Source organism: Metarhizium brunneum, chromosome 1 (assembly GCF_013426205.1).
Source record: "Metarhizium brunneum chromosome 1, complete sequence".
NCBI lineage: Eukaryota > Fungi > Ascomycota > Sordariomycetes > Hypocreales > Clavicipitaceae > Metarhizium > Metarhizium brunneum.
In genome coordinates, this window is record NC_089422.1 from 3,883,865 (window position 1) to 3,901,060 (window position 17,196).

General features: G+C 51.9%; 9 protein-coding genes across 9 annotated transcripts; 5 read left to right on the plus strand and 4 right to left on the minus strand.

Annotated features, from left to right (window-relative positions):
* Positions 1-711: 711 nt before the first annotated feature.
* Positions 712-1,299, plus strand: G6M90_00g011750 (uncharacterized protein; the record flags this gene model as incomplete). Its single annotated transcript, XM_014693861.1, has 2 exons — positions 712-853; positions 917-1,299. 2 exons carry the CDS (start codon positions 712-714, stop codon positions 1,297-1,299), a joined length of 525 nt encoding a protein of 174 aa, XP_014549347.1.
* Positions 1,300-1,727: 428 nt separating this feature from the next.
* Positions 1,728-2,123, minus strand: G6M90_00g011760 (uncharacterized protein; the record flags this gene model as incomplete). Its single annotated transcript, XM_014693860.1, has 1 exon — positions 1,728-2,123. The coding sequence occupies one exon, from the start codon at positions 2,121-2,123 to the stop codon at positions 1,728-1,730; it is 396 nt and encodes a 131-aa protein (XP_014549346.1).
* A 653-nt stretch (positions 2,124-2,776) lies between these two features.
* ugtB1 (UDP-glucosyltransferase B1) lies at positions 2,777-4,159 on the minus strand (the record flags this gene model as incomplete). Its single annotated transcript, XM_014693859.1, has 1 exon — positions 2,777-4,159. One exon carries the CDS (start codon positions 4,157-4,159, stop codon positions 2,777-2,779), a length of 1,383 nt encoding a protein of 460 aa, XP_014549345.1.
* A 777-nt stretch (positions 4,160-4,936) lies between these two features.
* G6M90_00g011780 (uncharacterized protein) lies at positions 4,937-6,808 on the minus strand (the record flags this gene model as incomplete). Its single annotated transcript, XM_014693858.1, has 4 exons — positions 4,937-5,460; positions 5,530-6,007; positions 6,104-6,341; positions 6,489-6,808. The coding sequence occupies 4 exons, from the start codon at positions 6,806-6,808 to the stop codon at positions 4,937-4,939; spliced, it is 1,560 nt and encodes a 519-aa protein (XP_014549344.1).
* Positions 6,809-9,429: 2,621 nt separating this feature from the next.
* Positions 9,430-11,185, plus strand: G6M90_00g011790 (uncharacterized protein; the record flags this gene model as incomplete). The annotated part of the gene is made up of 7 exons (XM_066129717.1): positions 9,430-9,603; positions 9,699-10,077; positions 10,136-10,253; positions 10,325-10,392; positions 10,458-10,488; positions 10,610-10,978; positions 11,038-11,185. 7 exons carry the CDS (start codon positions 9,430-9,432, stop codon positions 11,183-11,185), a joined length of 1,287 nt encoding a protein of 428 aa, XP_065986059.1.
* A 222-nt stretch (positions 11,186-11,407) lies between these two features.
* FABP_0 (Fatty acid-binding protein) lies at positions 11,408-11,876 on the plus strand (the record flags this gene model as incomplete). The annotated part of the gene is made up of 2 exons (XM_014693856.1): positions 11,408-11,480; positions 11,542-11,876. 2 exons carry the CDS (start codon positions 11,408-11,410, stop codon positions 11,874-11,876), a joined length of 408 nt encoding a protein of 135 aa, XP_014549342.1.
* A 665-nt stretch (positions 11,877-12,541) lies between these two features.
* On the plus strand, positions 12,542-12,946 carry get3_0 (ATPase get3; the record flags this gene model as incomplete). Its single annotated transcript, XM_014693855.1, has 1 exon — positions 12,542-12,946. One exon carries the CDS (start codon positions 12,542-12,544, stop codon positions 12,944-12,946), a length of 405 nt encoding a protein of 134 aa, XP_014549341.1.
* A 103-nt stretch (positions 12,947-13,049) lies between these two features.
* On the plus strand, positions 13,050-13,664 carry get3_1 (ATPase get3; the record flags this gene model as incomplete). The annotated part of the gene is made up of 1 exon (XM_014693854.1): positions 13,050-13,664. One exon carries the CDS (start codon positions 13,050-13,052, stop codon positions 13,662-13,664), a length of 615 nt encoding a protein of 204 aa, XP_014549340.1.
* A 626-nt stretch (positions 13,665-14,290) lies between these two features.
* G6M90_00g011830 (uncharacterized protein) lies at positions 14,291-16,396 on the minus strand (the record flags this gene model as incomplete). Its single annotated transcript, XM_014693853.1, has 3 exons — positions 14,291-15,818; positions 15,873-16,161; positions 16,225-16,396. 3 exons carry the CDS (start codon positions 16,394-16,396, stop codon positions 14,291-14,293), a joined length of 1,989 nt encoding a protein of 662 aa, XP_014549339.1.
* Positions 16,397-17,196: the final 800 nt, after the last annotated feature.

The window sequence follows — 17,196 nt, forward strand, 5'->3', positions numbered from 1 at the left end:
TGTCGTGACCATTGGTTCTTTATGTACAAGGCAGACCTAGTTGCTAGTGGTCGATCCGCCCGGACGAAATCCGAGCACACCAGACGGCGAAAGCAATTCCGCTTTATGAACAGGAACAATGCCAAGCGGCACATCCAAATTCTGGCCGCCTGTCATTACTGCATAGCTACTAGGCACCCATCCAGACATAAGAACAACATATTCCGGGCTGCTCGTGAACAAGAACTGTGGAATCGTTTGGCACCAAGCCTGTTTCAAGCGGAATCCACCACTCATTTCTCTTTTCTTGCAAGTTCCTATCCCTGGCGGTTTCGACGGCGCCAATCTTCATACCTGTTATCGACGGCTCATCTCGCTACCGCATGACCGGCTGTGTCACTACTCACCTAGGCACCCTGCCACTCTGTTCAAGGCCAGCGCCATCAAAGTCTATGTCTGTAGGGGTACGATTCTGCAAATGAATATTCACACTACTATTTGCAAGCAGGCAATAGCTCCTTTCCAACAAACAGCCACTGAACTTCTTTCATACTTGACTTTCACCACCCAGCACCTCAAAGACCGCAGATTCCCTTGTTTGTCATCAACACTGAACTTGCGACGCCCCGAACTGTTATAAATCGACCTCTTATGCCATCATAGTAGCCTCGGCCACCAAATCTCACTCGACCACATATGTCTTCCAGGAGCACAAATACATAAACACTTACCATGTCTGAACGACAAAATACTCTCCAAAGGATCAATACTGAGACTTCGTCCATCCCACAAATCGAAGTCATGTCTCCTCCGCGTGATAAAAAGCCCAAGCGCACACCCAGAGACACAGGATTTCCGGAACCTTTTCATAGTGGTAAGTGGTGATTCCCAGCAAGATGAGACCTCGTGATCAATGTGCTAATTCCTGGCTACTTAGGCCCAAACACTACGCTGCCTCACCCCGATGCGGACCTCTCGCCAAACGCCATGCTTTCGTACGAAGACGTCTGCGAGGAGCGAATGATCAAGAGGCACAGGCTCTCTTTTTTGAAGAAGCACAAGCGAACGGTTTCTTATGGCGTCATTAATCCTCAATCTGAAGCCTTAAGCAGCATTGTGTCTCTTTCGATGCTAGACTTTGACGGAAAGAATAACAATCAATTGAGGAGCACGTCGACAACCAGTCTACGACTTTCAAAGGATGGAGGCGACAGCATCCGCTCCAGTTCCAAGAAAGATGAAGATACACCGCCGACCTCACCGGATGTGGCAGAACACCGCCGAAAGTCTGGACTATTCAGCCGATTCAAGCGATCTTGAAGCCTTGGTGGAAAGTCAACAAAGCGATACATGGTTAAGATTCGCGCCATGTATTTAGCGTTTTTACGAGGTTATGACGGCCTGCCAATATGAATATTTTAGCGAGGGAGTTTTATTGGTACTTTTTTCAATATTTTCTTTTGTTGTGGCTGAGAAAGCATGTGTTTGCTGTGTGTACACAAAACTGGGTGCCCGAGAGTCCGGCTAGGACAGAGGGATTAGAGATACATTGGATTACCAAGACGGGGGAGACACATTTCAGACGGATCAGCTTTGGAAACGCAGAAAGCACCATTGCCACGACCACGTCATGATGAAATGCGCACGATGGGCTATTTTAATTTCACCACTGTAACCACCTTCCCACGTGTCGAATCTATGACTATGCAGTGAGGAACTCTTGATGTCATGGTTGGGCAGGGCCTAGCCTAGCTCCCCCGGTACGTCGTGTAGCTGTAGGGGCTCAACAACAGCGGCACATGGTAGTGCTGACCCTTCTGGACGCGAAACACGACGACGGCCTCGGGGAAGAAGGTCTTGCCCTCGCCGTAGTACCCCTCGATGTCGAAGCGCAGCGTCCAGGTCGACGACGCCTCCGCCTGGCCGAGGACGTCGTCGAGCGTGTAGACGGGGACCTCGCCCGAGGCGGTGGCCGAGCTGTACGGCAGCCAGACCTTGATGCGGCCGTCGTCGTCGGTGATGGACTCGAACTCCTTTGCGGGCTGCGAGCCGCGGGGACCCTCGAGACGCACGCGGATCGACTTGGCGGGCCGGCCGGCCGCGGTGTCGAGGACGTGGCAGGTGATGGCGTCTTTGGCGGCCATTGTTGGCGGGCCCTGGGGGTTGACGATGAGGCTGTGAGTGATGGTCACCTTTGGGAGTGGTTGGGCGCAAGAGGGGTCTGGTACTTTTTCTTGAGCCGAGTGAGTGCAAGTGCGGCCGATGGGCGTGTATCGCAGCACAGAGATGTCTATCTAGTGGAGAGGTTGACGAGGTTCGCAATGAAACGAAACGAAACTAAAGACAATAATCACCCCAAATGGGAAAAAAAAGAGAGAAAGAGACAGAGACGGGGGAGAAGAGGTAGGTATTTGATGCAGCCCGTTGTTCTGCCCCTCAAGTTCTCTGTCGTGTTAGGCTCCGCACTTGGTGACATTTGGACACTGTACGGGCGGCCCCGCGTGGGAACTTGGAAGCGCAGATGCCCGCACAAATAGTTGGAGGTACGGAGCACTATCGTGAATGAAGATGGTGTGGGGCGACAACTCTGCACGATTGACACGACAAATGCTAACATTGCCATGTCCCCTCTCTGCATCTGATGTATTGTACGACTCACTGTTGGAGAATAGGTCATGCTTGTTTTTCTCTTTTATAAATTGGGATGCTCGTGATGCTCTAAAGGAAAAAGCACTGTTATACGTTCACGTTTGACGCAATGCATTCTCGGTCGACAAAGCAGCCCATCTCTCCGCCTTTATGCATCACCATTCACTACCCGAGGCACAGATGATATCTGCCTCTCAATCATGCCCAGCGCATCCATCTCTTCATTTTCCCTCATCAGCTCGCGCGCTCTGACTCTATACCTGTCATCCGCGAAAACGGCATCCACGGCATCTCTGATTTGCTCAGCGCTCGGCGTCTGTGTCTTCAAATTGTACGCAAAGCCAGCCCATTCCGCACGCATGGCCACCTCGGGCTTCTCCTCTGTTTCGCCAGCGAATATGGCCGGCACCCCGTTCATGACAGCATGCCCGAAAGCGCCGTACCCTGCGTTGGAGACGAACACATCGGCGTAGGGCAGAATAGCATCGTACGCCACGTAGTCGGCCACTCTCGCATTAGACGGGACATCAAACCCCTCGGGAAGTGTGGCACCAGGAAGGCCTAGCGCCGCGATGACGAGGGTATCGTCTCGGCCGGCGAGGGCGGCGAGTGCAGGCATAACGAGCTCGTTCCAATTCGTGCTGACCGTCCCCTGGGACACAAAGACGATCTTGGTTGTTCGGGGGCCGGCGCTGGGCGCCGTATCGGTGACTTCAGACCACCAGGCGGGATGTTTCGTGTGAGCGTCTATGCCCCTTCGTGGCAGACACCCTGCGAAACGCACATGAGGCGGCAAATCCGATATTGGATACTCCAAACTCGGCGAGCACAGCATAAACGTAGCGTCGTATGCGTCAAACCACGCATTCAACGGACTGCCTTCTGGCGTGACCGTACAGCCACACTGCGTCATGACCTCCTTCCACACGTCAACCATGGGCTTCATGGGGCCTTCGTTGACGAGCTTATTCAGCGCCTTGTTCCTTAGTCTCCCGGACTCCGAAGTGTCGGGCGGCAGGCCGAGCATGAATGGTGCCGTATCTTGACTTTGTAGCATCAATGGCACGGGGCTGATGCCTACTGTTTTGGGCATTGTGTTGAATCCTGCCGGCAGAGGCCTGCCATATCGGTACGGCATCGTGCTCATGTTCAGGATATCTTCGACAATGATAATCTCTCGGCCCGGTTCCCTTCTTCGCAAGAACTCCAGCGCGTTAGACACGGCATCGACCCTCAAGACGAGCCACTTGTAGAAAATGTGAATCAGCAGGTAGGCAAAGCGACCAACCCCAATGGGCATGCTCTGCAAGGCCGTCCCGGCTTGGGGATCGAGACCCGGAATTGGCCATTCTGCCGAAAGGAACTCAGCGCCAATGGAGAGTATTTTCTCGCGGTATCTGCTGGTGGACAGATACGCGACCGTGTGTCCGCGCTGGATGAGGTGCTTGGCGATGGCGAGGACCGGGTTGGTGTGGCCCTCTCCCGGGAAGGATGTGAATAGTAAGAGGGGCTTCTCAGAAGTAGAGCCCATGATGGATTTTGTCGTGGTTGAGTTGGTGCGCTGTTGAAGACCTCGACCATCTCATAAAGGGGCGGCTTAAAGCCTATTTGAAGGGGTGTTGTGACGCCAGGCATCACGAGGCATCGTTACACATGCAAATATTATTAGTCAATGCGTCAATAGCATTACATGAGGACCTACCCACCTCACGGAACATGTCTATCTTGTCCATAGGGCGCTGGAGTAGCCGACTTCGGTATGTGACGGCTCATTTCATCATGAGTATACCTGTCTTTCCGCATGGGACAAATAATCGTGCCCGACGGACCTACGATATATTGCTGTGCCTACAGCATCCATCGCGGTAGATGTATCATGTCACCGAAGCATCCGAACAAAAGACCCATTAGAAGACGACTTGTCTTTGACCTTTCAATGTTTGGTTGCCAGTGGGACTCGCTGTTTCGGCGATTCTGTGAGCACCGAGCTGTCCCAGGGCCGGAGGTGGAATTGATCTGCAATGCAACGCTGTAAGCAAGTCGGGAACGCGGGTTGTCGAGTTTCATGGTCTTTATCTGACCCAAGGACTTTCGGCAGGTTGTACTTTGCCGGGGCATACGAAATCTTCACAGATGAATAAATAAATTAGCACTTTGATACCGAGAAACTGAAGTGTGCAGTAAACCACTCACGGGAATCTCGAGGCGATTTATATGAGAGTGAAACTGGAAGTGAATCCCACGGCTGTTTCACCACACCAGACAAAGAACGCCTCATCAGCACGGCCATCCCTTTGATATTAAACATCTATATCGTCTTGAAATGTGGCTGACCAGACCACTCTCTCAATTGCTTCCCATACAACTGCAGCAAAACAATCAAGAAAAGTGCACCAAAGCAAATGGCCGCCTGGATACCGAAGCTCTTGATTGCGCCCATGTCCTCCGCCCACCGAACCTGGAAGTAACTAATAATAAAACCGCCGGCCACACGCGAAAGGTTCAGCCAACCGGCCACTTCTCCGGAAGCAGTAGGATAGGCGTCGAGGTTATACGCGTTGACGCCCACAGTCGTGATCATGATGCCGAAGACGTATAAGCCCCAGCCGAGCGCGGCCAACATGTAGTGGTATGCGCGTTCGAGGGAGAACCCCAGCAAGATGAGGCCGCTGCATAGGAACGGAGTGGAAATCCCAACGACGGCCAGACGGGCTTCCGGTTCAAGGCGGCCGTTATTACGGCGCTGGTACCATTTGGCGACCAAGTCATGGAGCCAGTGGCCAGCTATCTCGCCTAGGATAGCGGCGACAATGGGTGTGAAGTAGAAGAAACCTGGGTCAGGGTCAGGCTAAGCGTGCGTGTGTGTGCATGGAGGATCTTTTGCGAAAAGGGGGCCCTTACCTATCTGCTTGGGACCAAATTTATACAACGGTGTCAAGAAAATCGCCAAGGTGGTGTTGATGCCCACCACCCACGCGAAAGCCAACAGGTAGTATGTGTTAGAAATCAACACTGGCAACTTGGCCAGGACTATAAATGGACGCGACATAGCTTCGGTGAAGGTATTTCTCAAGTGTCGCGTGTGCCACTGCTCAACGCCAATGACCCTCAAGACTCGCGACCTGCGCTGAGGCTGCTCACTGGGCGGCAACTTGCGATCATAGTACGTCTCATCGAGAAGGGCAAAGATGGCAGCGACGCAAATACCCGTCATGATGGTGTAGAGACCAAATGCCCACTGCCATTTCTGCGTGTCGATGATGAATGCGGAGAAGAGGGGGCCGAAGTAGGGCGAGAGGACGATGAAGGAAGCCCAGATGTTGATTTTGCGAGCGTGCTCGTGGAAGAAGAACATGTCTTTGATGAACATGAGACCGCCCTTCGAGAATTCGAGGTATTAGCCGACGTTGTTTATTTGTCTGATTTTTTTTTTCGGTCCACGCTGAAAGGTTGACAGGGCAGGAGGATCTCTTACTGCTTCGGCGACGGGGGAAAAGAAGCCGTTGAGGATACGCGCCGCCATGAAGGACTCAAACGTCTCGGCCGCAGTACACCAGAGGGCCGTACCCAGTGCCAATATCATGAACCAGAACATGACGGGGAGTCTGCCAAAGTATGCGCCCAGACAGATGGCGACGATGCCGCCGGCACCAATCATGAAGACATTGCCGACTTGTGAGTGATTGACGACATCGGGATCCATGTGCCAGATTCTATTTCGCACATGACATCAGATCAACCATTATTATAATTATCTTCTTCCTTTTCTTCTATTTTTTAAAAAAGATTCTTTTTTATCCCTCAGAAGCAGCTTGTCTGCGCATCAACCGCGAACCAACATGTAAAAGAATCGCACATACTCAGCTTGCGGCAGTAGAGTAACTGCACCGGTGGCACTTCCATAGTCTGGCAAAAGGGACGTCGCTGCAATGATGAACAGGAACAGGTGTTTCTTCCCCCAGGTCCAATTTAACGGGTCATTCGGATCCTTGGATGGCTGGGGAATGAGTATCGTATTCCCGTCTGGCGTGGTCTGGATATTGCGGCTCGCGAAGTGCGCGTCCACGAGGTAGCCATTGTGGTCTTGGAGGGATTCGCCGTCTGAACTGACAGCCGTTTGGGCCTCGATCTTATTGGGAGTCATGTCCTTGGGAAGGGATTCCGGCTTTTCGGCCGACATGTCGACGTCACGATGGAGAGTGACGAGGGGACAGGATGTTTCGAGAGGGGACAAAAGCAAAGTTAACAAAGCAAAAAAAAAAAAAGAAGGAGGTGTAAAAAGGACCAACGCGACGAACACGACCTACCTACCCAAGGTACCTAGGTAGGTAAGTGGACAGCAGTTCTTTGTTGCTGGATAATGCCAACTGACTGCTCACACGGCAAGAGCCTGCCAACGCGGCTGCACTTTCCCCCCGATTTGGCGGCCCGGCAGCGTTCTCTACTTTAGCAGTGATGGCGGCTCCTGAGGCGGAAACAGCAGCATCAATTAGGAGAATTTGCATCTCGCATACACCTGTGACGCACTACGGCCGATTCTGCCAGGTTGGCCGATGTATGAACAGGCATAACAGATGATGCAGATGGAATATCCAAGGCCTGAGCTCCGAAATTAATCCTTCTTTTGTTACGTCGTGGTCGGCCCATGGTCGCATATGGCCAATTCCCATGGCGACCAACGAGTGCATTGGAGACGAGCAACGCTTGTTGAACCACGTCCCAAAGACGATGAATTGCTTCAGAATACGGTGTACTAAACGAGGGGAAAAGTCTGCGCCCGCCTCTTTTGGTGTCGATTTCTTATCTACATTGACAACGATTTGTTTTCACAACCAATCCCGTCTGCTCTGTACAACACCAACACCCGAAGCCAACTGACCGACTCGAAAAGGTTCTTGTCGGGAATTAATGTGGAGAATTCCCTCGGCTGTCGCTAACAGTTTTCTTGGCAACGGCTAGCTCTTGCCGACCGGGGAACCCCGGCTCGCGTCTCTCGTCCCATCACGGTCCAAAGTCCAATGAAACACCACATGTCAAACATTCATGGTTGGTACGGACCCACTAGGCTGGTGGAAGCCAGTGGACCAACTTCCCGTCCCTGTGGGTCAGACGGGCCAGCCAGGAGTCACGTTCACCTCATGTTGAGAAACAACTCGGGGTGGACATGGTGCCCCAGATCCCGATTACAGATCCCGATTACAGATGTGAGCAACTTATCACTCTCTGCAAATGAAGAAGAAGGGTGCGAAAGAGCTCGTCGGCCAGCAGCGCAATTGCGAGTTCTTTTCCGGCACGCTTAAAATAAAAACCTGCGTGTTCGGCTCGGTCGAGGCGAATCTACGGGCTGGAAACCATCTCGGGGCCTGCACATTTTGGACCAGGCCAAAGGACAGTTCTTCAACGTTCCAGATCTCGCTACCAAGTACGCTTTATTTCTTGCACTAGTATGTTGTGGACATGGTTTGATACTCCGTACGGAGTACTCCGTACAAAATTACGTGGTGACGCCGTGGCCGGGGCATGAGGGTAATCAATGATCATCAGTGCAACACGACTCAGGACCTCCGAGTCCTCACATCTCGTGGCCCCCTCCTTCCCAGCCGTTCACAATTCACACGTTCAATATCGTCTTGTCACGTATCATAAATCAACCGTGACACCGCTCCTCCTTTGTCCGCACAGACCGTACCACAGCCCCATGTCCAAACTCCAAACGCCGCACCGGTGAGGATGCAGCCGGGAAGGGGAGGTCAAAGTATTTCCCTTGCTCCGGCTTCTTCTGACTAGTGAGATCGATCGACACATGGACTTGGATGTTCCTGTTGAAGCCTACTACTCCGTACTGCCGCGGTGGCTCTTCTGTACTCCGTGCGCATACTTGACACGGCCTGGACCATGCAGTGTCACAACACGGGAGGCACGGGGCAATTCGATTCTCTGCTGGGGCTGATGGGGGGGCTTGGGGGTTATTGAGTTGCTCCCAACACTGCCGTGGCCGCTACGGACCATCGTACAACACAGGCCACGAGGGTGGTTGTTGGTCTGCTCAAAATCCGTGGCAATCATCATCATCTTACTGCCGTGATAGTAAGCTTCTGCTCCCAGCTTGCATCGAGTAAATTTTCCAAGGCGCTCCGTCTCACTCCAAGTATAGCCTCCCCCCCCCCCCAAAAAACAAAGTCATCAAGTAAACTACATACTAGTAAGCACCATACTCCGTACAGAGCCCCCATATGGCGGCAGCTATCTGCAACGATACTCTCTAAGCGACACTGCAATTTCGGTCCTGTGCCGACTTCAGGTCATGGTCGAGTCATCCCCACGTGGCCGGGTAAAAAAAGACGGCGAAGGTTCTTCGCCAGGCCCTGGTACGGCGTATGTATGTAGTGGTACTAGTGTAATGTAGTTATGTCTCCCCATGTCGATGGCCTCTGCCAACCTGTACCACCAATGATGGTACATGACTGAATCTGGCTGTAAACACCGATGTTGAAAAGACTCCGAACCATCCCTTGTTTCCTGCCCTTTGCTTTTCCTTCCTGGACGCGTTGGTTGATGCGGCTGCATGCCCATAGAATAATTTCAATTTTTCCATATGCCGGGGACACGACAATATTCCGAAATTTCGGTCACGTACTCCGTATGCATGGTTAATTTGTTCCAGCTGACCTGAGTCGATTCGAGGTCTGTGGTGCTGCAGGATGAAATGTTGATCGGGCTGGTACGGAGTAGTATATACTTGATCTGGTCCCCCTTTGCCGCTTTCCGAGACTTGTCCTGTTGGCGCTTGCAAATTGCACAATGGCCTCGAACGGGAATTTGGCCCGTCAAGATGTAGACAGAGGGTTTGTTATTCTGGCTGTTGGCTGGATAGAATGCGGCATCACGGCCTTGTTCGTCACCGGTCGAGTATACAGCCGTTTTCAGAAGCGAGGCGGCCTGGGAGCAGATGACTGGCTTATTTTGATATCGTTTGTAAGTTGTCCTGTCGCGCGTTTTTATAAATTTGATTCATTTCTCGCTGTTCCTGCACATCTTGGGATGCTCATCGGTGGTAATAACTTTACCAGATACTCGCCGTCGCCTTCATGGGCGTCACCACACCAGAAGTGCAATATGGCACAGGGAGACACCTCGAGTTCCTCTCTGAAGATGAAAAGATCCAGTCGGTCAAGCTCGACTGGGTCAGTCAGGCATTCCACATTATGAGCACCGCCGTGGCCAAGATCTCGATTGTCCTCTTCATCCGGCAAATCATTGGCAAGGGCCACTCCCGCATGTGGTTCCTCTACATCATGGTAGCCATGCTGTTCGTCATCAGCGTCGTTTGCGTGGCCTTTATCTTTGCGCAGTGTACGCCTGCTGCGGCCTTGTGGGATCCAAGGCTGAGCGAGGTCGGAAAGTGTTGGGATCCCAAGGTGCAACAGGGTTATGGGTATTTCACAGCCTGTACGGAACCTTCTCCTCTCTTTCAGTCACGGGACTAACAAGACTCGCACGCGTGCAGCCTTCTCCGTCTTTTCGGACTTTGCGTTGGCCGTGTTTCCCGTCACCGTGTTGTGGAACTTGCACATGGAGTGGCGGCTGAAGATGAGCCTCATGTTTTTCATGGGCCTGGGCGCGTTGTAGGTGACCTCTGCCGAGCATTTGGAGGAGTTGGTTTTTTTTAGGCTGGCTGACACACCGACATCAAAAGTGCCGGCATTGCGTCCATTATCAAGACGATGAAACTCGAGACGCTCTCCTCCCGAGGCGATTATACGTGTAAGGAGTAAATCCCTGCGCTTTGACAGACGCTCTGACAGGAATTGACTTTTGGGCCAATGCAGATGAAACAGTTGACCTAATCATCTGGATGATGTAAGTGGGCGCCTTAAAAGGAAAGAGCGATGGCCTTTGGACTTTAAAGTCAAAGACATGTCCTCTTCTCCCCGTGCGTTGGCCAAAAACACCAGGCTAACGAATGCTCTTGGACAATCAGGACCGAACAATTCTGCATCATCATCGCCGCGTGCATTCCGCCGATGCGCTCCCTCTTCGTCAACATCTACCGCAAAGTCTTCAACATCCAGTCCACCCACGACGCGTCGACAAATAAAACGGGTGGCACGAAATCCAGACAAGGCTACGTCAACCAGCCCTCGCAAAACGAGGAGCACGGTCTGTCGCGCATGGAGTCGGGCTACTGGCGGAATGAGACGGAGATCTCGGCCGCGGCCTATCGCTCAGAGCCAGACGGCGACAATTCGAGTGGCCATGCCGATCGGCGGAGCGACAGCGATGAATTGCTGAGGGAGCAGCACAGGGGAATTGTGAAAAGAACCGAGGTGATGGTTTCCGAGCATCGGATGTGACCAAGAAAAGAAGGGAAGGGGGGAATTTCGTGCTCATGCCTCTCACCACTTGCAGTTTGGACGCGGATATCATTCCCAAGAAAGGAAGACCTTTGGCGCCCGCATTCAATTGTGGCTGCCGCGTGGAAAAGCATGTCTCGACCATGATTAAGCCCGTCAACGGCTATGACGACATGACTACCACCACCAAGCACGAGGGCTGAATAAATGGACCTCTAGCCATCAAAAGGAACATCTACCTAGATGTTGTGTATCTAGCATCGCATCTGTCTCATCTGCATACCAGGTGAAGCATCGCTGGTTTTTCATCGACTACTTGAAACGGATACTGCGTCAACTCTTTGCTACTGTAGCACAAGGGGCCATCATCCTCTCACAATCCATCGTGTCTCCAAGAACCGTGCCAGTAAAAAAAACTCTTCGAGATGACGGACGTCTTCACCGGAAAATACAAGCTAATCAAAAGCACTGGTTTCGACGAGTTCCTCTCAGAGCTAGGTAGACGCGACCCCGGGAGATGCCATCCTCTAGCTCCAGGCTTTGACTTACCCCAACCTAGGCGTCCGCCCGATAAAGCGCCAGCTGGCGAAATCGGCGTCTCCGGAGATCGAAATAGAAAGGAGCGGAGATGCGTGGCATGTGAAGAGTAAAGCTGGACTGGGAAGTTCCGAGTTTACATTCAAGCTGGGCGAGGAGTTTGAAGAAACCCGCCAGGATGAGGCCAAGGTCCGCAGTGTGGTGGTGCAGGACGGCAACAAGTGGACACAAACGCAGACACCGGTGCATAGCAGCAAGATTGTGACGATTGTTCGCGAATTCAAGGAAGAGCAGATGACGACTAGTGTGACTGTTGGTTCCGTCACTGCTGTCCGGGTTTTTGATCGCGTTGTGTAGGTACTTTTTTGTTTTATTTTGGGACGTGTTGGTGGTGACTGGACTAGCTTGGATATGCGTAGTAACGAGAATACGTAAAGTTCAATGAATACATGACGCTCTAGAGGTGGTAAACACCACGCTATGTTGATCTTACATGTTACTCCGTGAGACCCAGTCAGGCTATGCCGCGGAGTAGAAGCAGCTATATCTATTATCTAAATAATACTCTTTGCTTCCATTTCAAACTCTGCCATACCCTATATTCACATTCATCTTGACTTGTCCTGAGACCTTAATTGGAACCGACAGGGGACCAGACAAAATTCACAGCCAAAATGCCACGCATCGCCCCACACAATACATGTCACAAAGTGCCCGACTATTTCTGTCATGCCCTGCCCCTCCACCCCCCTGCCCCTCGCCTCTCGCTCCTCGACCTAATATGTACATGTCAAGTACTACTAGTATGTACGTACATTCAACCCTCAGACCCCAGTGCTTTCTAGAAACCGCCATCATCAACATAAGTAGCACTTGAGACATCAGTTCCTGGAGCCTTGTCCGCGAGAAACCAACTTTCCCAGTCCCGTCCCCTATCCAGTCGACACCGTCCAATCCCTCACCCGCACCCGTGCGGCGCCTTCGCAGATTCCTAGCTCGATCCCTTGCCGCGACACACAACGATGTCGTCAGCCATCATCTCCGCCGACGACGCTCTCGAGCCCACGCTCCAGTCCCTCCTCGACCAACGTTCTCTTCGCTGGATCTTTGTCGGCGGCAAAGGCGGCGTCGGCAAGACCACCACATCGTGCTCCCTGGCCATTCAGCTCGCCAAGGTCCGCCGCTCAGTGCTCCTGATTTCCACCGACCCAGCGCACAACCTCTCCGATGCGTTTTCTCAAAAGTTCGGCAAGGAGGCCCGTCTGGTCAATGGCTTCGACAACCTGAGCGCCATGGAGATTGACCCCAACGGCAGCATGCAGGATCTCTTGGCCGGCCAGGGCGAGGAAGACATGAACGCCATGGGCGGCGGCATCGGTGGCATGATGCAGGATTTGGCATTTGCTGCAAGTTACACTCCTCCTTGACCTTTTTTCTTCTTTTTCTTTTTTAATAATTCCGCCATTCGCAACACATTGTAAGCTAACTTTGCGTCTCCAAAAAAAAAAGATCCCCGGTATCGACGAAGCCATGTCCTTTGCCGAGGTCCTCAAACAAGTCAAGTCGCTCTCGTACGAAACCATCATCTTCGACACCGCGCCCACCGGCCACACCCTGCGCTTCCTCCAGTTCCCCTCGGTCCTCGAAAAGGCCCTCGCCAAGGTCTCCCAGCTCTCCTCCCAGTACGGGCCCCTGCTCAACGGCGTCCTCGGCTCGGGCGGCGCCCTCCCCAACGGACAGAACCTCAACGAGATGATGGAGAAGCTCGAGTCGCTGCGCGAAACAATCTCCGAGGTAAACACGCAGTTCAAGGACGCCGACCTGACCACCTTTGTGTGCGTCTGCATCGCCGAGTTCCTGAGTCTCTACGAGACGGAGCGCATGATCCAGGAGCTGTCGAGCTACGGCATCGACACGCACTGCATCGTCGTGAACCAGCTGCTGTTTCCCAAGAAGGCGAGCGAGTGTGAGCAGTGCAATGCCAGGAGGAAAATGCAAAAGAAGTACCTGGACCAGTATGAGGAGTTGTATGCCGAGGATTTCAACGTCGTCAAGATGCCCTTGTTGGTGGAGGAGGTGCGAGGCAAGGACAAGTTGGAGAAGTTTAGCGAGCTGTTGATGAAGCAGTATATTCCTCCCGAGTAAGCTTTTACGGTTTGGACATGCATGCTGGGCGATTGAGAGCGGGCGTTGTTGTAGCGTGGGTGTGTTGTGATGATGGGGCCATATTTCGTCATGATGGGACATGATGTACATGATAAGCGTACAAGGAGCGTCACATTGGTCATGATACACATATATAGAACCGGTTTCAATTGAATAAAGAATTTGATTGGGAAAAGTGTATAAAGATTTTTTTTTTGGAATTTGTCTTCTCTCTAAAGAGTAATAATGATGAGACCTGCGGTCATGGTATCTGGAAGAATTCCTCCTGAACCGAGCCAATCCATTTACGCCGTAGCAATGCCAATTCTTCCGTCAAACTGCCACCCTTTGCTCTGCAAGCCAAACAAGGTGGCCTGGTAAGTCAACGCCATTGAAAAGAAATAAGAGGGCAAAAAGCCCCCGTCCCAACGCCGATCCAAAAAAGTAAAAAAACAAAGAAAAGCCAGTAGCCATGAATATTCGTCTGGCTCAAGCATTCGTGTTGAGATCGCCAGCCGCCGTGATGATAATATGCAGTTGGTCCGGGCCTACAGAGACGGCCCGTCCTCCTGGACGAGCACATGTCATCCTGGGCACGAGACGTGAGAGAGAGATTGTTGTCAAAGTCACAATTCGCGGTAGTCGCTGGGTCTGATCCTGCGTTGCTTGTTTTGGTGGCGATGAGGGTTGACCGGCTTTCGAAAATAGGCATCCTCATCGGCCTGATTGTTCTGCTGGCCGAAATTCTGCCCTCCATTTTGGAAACCACCCACGCCGCCCATGTTTCCCATATTTCCGCCCATTCCGTTCATGGCATTCATACCATTCATACCATTCATACCATTCATGCCACCGCCCATGCCACCCATGCCACCCATGCCACCCATGCCGCTCATGCCGCTCATGCCGTTCATGCCGTTCATGCCGGGCATACCGCCCATACCGTTCATACCGTTCATGCCGCTCATATCCCAGCCGCCGTTCATCCCAAAACCTCCACCCATGTTTCCAAAGTTTGGCATGCCCATCATCGGCATGCCCATCATGTTGGGTGGCATCCCCATGTTCATATTCATGTTCATGCCTGGCATGCCCATCATATTTGGAGGCATCATGCCCATGCCGTTAAGCATCATATTAGGCATACCCATGTTAGGCATGCCGTTCATCATGTTGTTGGTGCCATTCATGTTGCTTTGTTGGTTTTGCATCGCCTTGGGGCCTTTAGGGATTTTTGGGTTTTCGAGAAAGTCGTCTGCTGGCCGTTTCTTCAGGTTGATCTCTTGCGTATTCGACTCACCCACAGCTTGCTTGTCCTCGGACTTGACAACCTGCATTTCGCCTTCTGCGGCAACTGTGGGCGACTTGACGGTGGCTTCTGTAGGAGTTGGAGACTTCTGTGTTGTTTTCGACTCTTGTGCGTTCCCCGATGGCTCCCCCTCTGGCCCCTTTTCTTCATCATCAGTCTTGGCATCGACATTCTTAGTGCCGTTCTCAGGGGTAGCAACATCCCCCTTGGGAGATACTGGCGGAGGGCTCTTGGCAGTCTCCTTTTCCTTGAGGTATTCCTGCATCTTCTTTGATGTTTCGTCATCAGGCTGAAGGTCATCGATTAGCACACCTTCAGTTTGACATGCAGGGCAGACGAAGTCGCTTTCTATGAGAGCATTGGTTATGCAATCATTGCAAAACGTCTTCTTACAGCAAGGCGTCTTCATTGGTTCTATGAACATCTTTTTGTCAATCGAACATTGTAGACCCCTCTCCTGCACTTCCTGATCTTCGGCTTGAGCTTCTTTGTTAGCCGTAGACGACTTGGCTTTAGCCTGATATTGCTCCCATGATGCCTTGTCCGGCTCTGCAATGACAAATTCTCCCTCGGCATTGACCATGATGCCAGATGGTCGTTTAGATTCATCGCCATCTGACTGGGCCAATACCACCGACTTGTCAACCTTCTGGAGGAAAGATCGGGGGATGCCAGTAGTCCTCTTTACACGGGGTCGGTTATCAAAATCAGGATCATCGTTTGTTGGGCAAAGCTGAATCCAATGCCCCTTATTGCCACAGCGGTAGCAGATGTATCCCTGGGGAGGATCATGGTCAGGGACATTGGCTGGCTTCTTAGCTCCTGGTTTCAAGACGGGAGCTTGACTATGGATCTGTTAGCTGGGCTACTTCAGTCAATATAGAGACGCAGGCACTTACTGAGACATTTCTTCCTGTTGGGCAGACCACTGTTCCGTCTGGGCCGCAAACATGGCCGCCATTTTCTCCTCCTCCGTCATGGCATTGTTCATCTCACTGATAGCAGTGGCACTCGGCTTTGATGATGAGGCCTTGGATGACTGCTCTTTGCGGCCTGCATTCTTTGCAGTCACTGGCATCTTGCCTGAAACATATCTTGCGGCTCTGCCGGCTCCAGGTTTCAGAGCTGGCTGTCGCCGAGCTATGACGGTTGTTGATCTAGGAATGATGGTCGTGTCATCGTCGTATTCTAAGCAAGTGTTAGCATCTTTGCAACTTCGCCGTCGCCTGGTAGCTTGTGGGAAGTACGCACCTTCACTGTTGTCGTCGGTGTATATGAAGAGGTCAAAATCTGTGCCATCTCCCAGGCCACTCTTGTTGATAATTTCACGCTTCAACTCAAAAACTGAGATACCTGTTCCGTCAAATTCCACTCGGGTGGGTTCTTTCTGAGACTTAAACTTGAAAAACACTGATGACGCCATTTTGAGATCTGATTGACTCGGGCAAATCCTTTGTTACGAGGAATGCAGACAGCAGCAATGTCAGTAGCGTCGGGGAACGTCGCGAAGCGATGTACCAGTAAATGCTCAATCGCTCGCCCAAAAATGAAATCAAAATTGAATTGTTTTCTCTCTTTTTTCTTCTTCTTGTGCTAGAGACGGCAGTTATTTCTTTTGAGTGATTTCCCTTCTCTTGAAATTCCTCTCCTTTATTTTGTTTTTTCTCTCGCACTCGAGTGCTATTCAGGATAAGTTGAAAATTAAATAGTCAATTCTGATTGTACTTGGAAACAAAACAAATGAATATAGCGGTTAGAGGGTTGAACAATAAGGAGTACAATAGGCAGATGCCTGAGGAATATGCTAGCCCACACGTTCCACCTCACAACCGATTCAACCACGAGAATACACCCACCGCTCCAGAAACGCCTCGAGTTAGCCAAAGAGCCTGATATCTAGATATCCTTGCAAAAAAGCAAGCGCGCGACACTGAAATGGGGGTGGTGTTCCGTCTTGAGCTTGTCGAACCACTTCGTCGTTGTTCGTCAAAGGGGGGTGGCGGAAGGTCATGCACTATCCGCGTGATGCGGCTGGGCAAGGTCACGAATGGCGCCGAGTCGTCTGTGTGAGCATCAGCCAGCTGTCGATTAGTGCAAGCGATTCCCCAGAAGCCAGAGTTGGAAAATCTGACGATCCGACGATGGATATGTCGACAGATGATGGGAGAGGGAGATGGGCTGAAGTTGGTTGATGAGGAGAAAAGCTGGAGAAGCGCAGGGAGA